Source organism: Sinocyclocheilus rhinocerous, unplaced genomic scaffold, assembly GCF_001515625.1.
Source record: "Sinocyclocheilus rhinocerous isolate Xijiao unplaced genomic scaffold, SAMN03320098_v1.1 scaffold5, whole genome shotgun sequence".
Classification (NCBI taxonomy): domain Eukaryota; kingdom Metazoa; phylum Chordata; class Actinopteri; order Cypriniformes; family Cyprinidae; genus Sinocyclocheilus; species Sinocyclocheilus rhinocerous.
In genome coordinates this window covers 1,162,344-1,165,321 of record NW_015661874.1, presented here as the reverse complement: position 1 = coordinate 1,165,321, position 2,978 = coordinate 1,162,344, and the positions used below count along the sequence as shown (strand labels likewise).

General features: G+C 37.7%; 1 protein-coding gene across 1 annotated transcript; it reads right to left on the bottom strand.

Moving 5' to 3' along the window:
• Nucleotides 1-395: 395 nt before the first annotated feature.
• On the bottom strand, nucleotides 396-1,295 carry LOC107726689 (type-4 ice-structuring protein LS-12-like). Its single transcript, XM_016536376.1, has 3 exons — nucleotides 1,250-1,295; nucleotides 851-977; nucleotides 396-615 (listed from the first exon to the last, which is right to left on the bottom strand). Exons 1-3 carry the CDS (start codon nucleotides 1,293-1,295, stop codon nucleotides 396-398), a joined length of 393 nt encoding a protein of 130 aa, XP_016391862.1.
• Between the last annotated feature and the right edge of the window lie 1,683 nt (nucleotides 1,296-2,978).

Here is a 2,978-nt window from a genome sequence, read left to right as displayed (position 1 = left end):
GACAATCGGTGACTTATTTTAAATCCACCACATCAGGAATGGAAGTGAATGTCCTTGTACATCATTCTGGTAAGTTTTTATCAATTTGGAGGTAGGAAAATACAATATTTTTGTACCTTTTTAGACATTCAAAACTATGTTTTACTGGTCATTTTTTATTAAAAAAGACATTTCCTTTATTAATTTTTGTCAAATGATGACATTTGCTTTGGAATAAACAACATTTTGCAGATATACACCCCCAAAAATCTTAATAGATGGCATTGAATTTCAAAGAGAGGTGCAAAAATGTGCTTTATGAAGGTTGAGGTTTATGAAAAGCTCGCTATAGTTTATTTATCTCGCTGTACAAGGAGAAGGTCATGCGGACGAATTAAGGAGGATTCCTGTGGGTTTTACTGGGGAGGCAGGATGGCTTTGCTCTTGTCAGCCACAAACTTGAGGACATCTTTAACATGAGTCTGGACCATGCCAGCCAGAGGGGCGACCTGAGCCTGGACAGAGGCGGCCAGAGGCTTGATGTGGTCTTCAATGTTGCTGGAGAGGGGCTTCAGCTGCTCGTGAAGCTTCTCAACCATGGGCTGGAACTGCGCTCTGCTCTGCTCAAAGTAAGCGCTGCAACACAAGCCAAGTTAATCAGCACTGCTCTTCTGCCTGAACAATTAGTTATGTGATCCATAAAGGACTTATGTTCCTAACAATCAATTCTTTTTGCTGATCAGAATTTGTTATTTGAAATGCAGACAATATGATGTAATTATTCAATGAAGACCAGTATCAATTGTGTTCCTCACTAACATTGTTTAAGTTGCAGATTCACTGATGATGAAGATGAAGCTCATGGACTTACTTGGCCTTGTTGACCAGCTCAGGGCCCTCGACGTTCTTCAGATTGTCCACGAGGTCCTGGAAGTACTTAGCGATCTTCTCCAGCTCAGCAGGAGCGTCTCTTTTGACCAGAGATGCTGACTCAGAGCCTGGGACACGAGCAGAGATGTTTGATCAATACAGTCTTACATCTTAAATGGCATTACTCTCAGCCACTCAAGCTAAATCAGGTGAAAGACTGTACATTTCTACAGGGCACTTTGTTATGTTAAGCACTTTAGAAAGGGAAGATAACATATCCACAACACACATTGTTCTAGTAGTCTCTTTAACCCCTAAACTAACTGTGTCACTGTATTACATTCACAAAATACAACATGTATTTGAGAGCATCACAAGTTATCATGATTTAAATTCTCACCAATGGCCAGAGCAACAACAAGGATGGTGATGAGAGAGAATTTCATTGTTGCAGGTTGGCCGAGAGTTGCCTGAACAGAAAGAGACAATAATTAATTTTAAGTTTCTGGTCATATCGTCATAAATTTCCATTAGGAATGAAGGGTAGAGTTCAACATGACCATACATATAATGTAGCTGTAATCTTACCTTGTATCCAGGGGTTCTTAGGCCTGACGTTATGATGGTGAGTTCTCTAAGAATCCATGGGTTTTATAGTCCCGGGACGCTGGGATTGCACCCGTTCAAAGGGTGACCTGTGCTGATGAAATCATCCATACACACTAAACCTTCAGGCTTTACCTGACACTGAAGTGATTGAATCAAAGTTCAATAGCAATCTGTCTTTGTGCTTAATTAGTGCATTTTTGTTTCAGTCACCCGATGACTTCATCAGTTTTAATGACGACATTCCAGAAGGCTTCACTGTCTTCCATGTGTGCAGAAATCTTATTTATGTACACCGAAATTAGGTAATCAGTGTGTTTTGGCTGTTCAAGAAGTAAAAATACTGTTTTGGAATTTGGTTTAAATAAATGTATGCCCTAAACTGCTTGTGTGGTGATTTCAGTGACAGTGTGAGGATGCAAATATGTTGATATTTCGTTTTATTCATTAACTTCATCACAGCTTTTACTTAATCGTAATTGTACCTCTGGGTCTTTTCCTTTTTTTTTTTTTATTGTATGAAAATGTCTCATAACTGTCTTTGAGTCTGATCTTGCATGCATAAAATATTTGAATGCAGTAAAATTAGGATGAGAGCAGACTGAGTGACACTGGCAGCATGGTCTATGAAATGCTTTGTTTTGTTTTAATTACTTTGTTTCATTGCTTTTATTCTTCGTCATTTGGGATTGGAATATATGAACATAAGATTAGAGAAGGTAACTTAAAATGACAAAAAAAAATCCTAATTACATGTTTTCTATTAAAATTGGTTGCATTTAAGTTAACTGTAGCCTATTGTAGTTAGTACGATGTTTTTCTGTTTTTATAAGCCATTGCAATTTGATATGTTTAAATGCAATGGTTTTACAATAGTTTGACAATGCTCTAAAATGTGAACTGTAAAAACCCGTTCTTGAACTCAATTTAGAGTCAGGAACACCCTGCAGTAGATGGTTTTAGGGTGTTGCTATGCGATTGCTATGGTGTTCAGGATGGCTACTTATTGTATGATCACATGATTTGAGGTATAGCTTATCTTTTATGTCTGTAGCACAAACGGTGCCCATGATAAAATAGCCCTTTTCACAAGTTGTGCTGTTTTATTAGTGAATTTGTTCGATGTAACAAACGAAGGAATAAAATCGATTAACGTACTTCCAAACTTGTGGGCGAACATGAATGCAAGTCTCTGCGCATGCGCTAGATTGTTGTCCGCTTGCTCGTGTCAACAACTGGGCACACGATAATCATGATAATCGAAATCGTGTATAATGCAGAAAATATTAGCCAAGAATTAAGAGAATCTATATGACTGTTATCATTCGCTTCTATAGTAGCTACTTAAAAAATAACTGGGGCCAGTTGCATAAACACAGCCACTATGTTATGTGTTTAAGGGGTCCTATATGCTTTTTCACTTTTTGAATTTTAGTCAGTGTGTAGTGTGTATGTTTGGGCATAAAAAAGATCTACAAATTACAAATCTCAAAGTCCACTCCAAAGGGAGATATTTCGTTTTT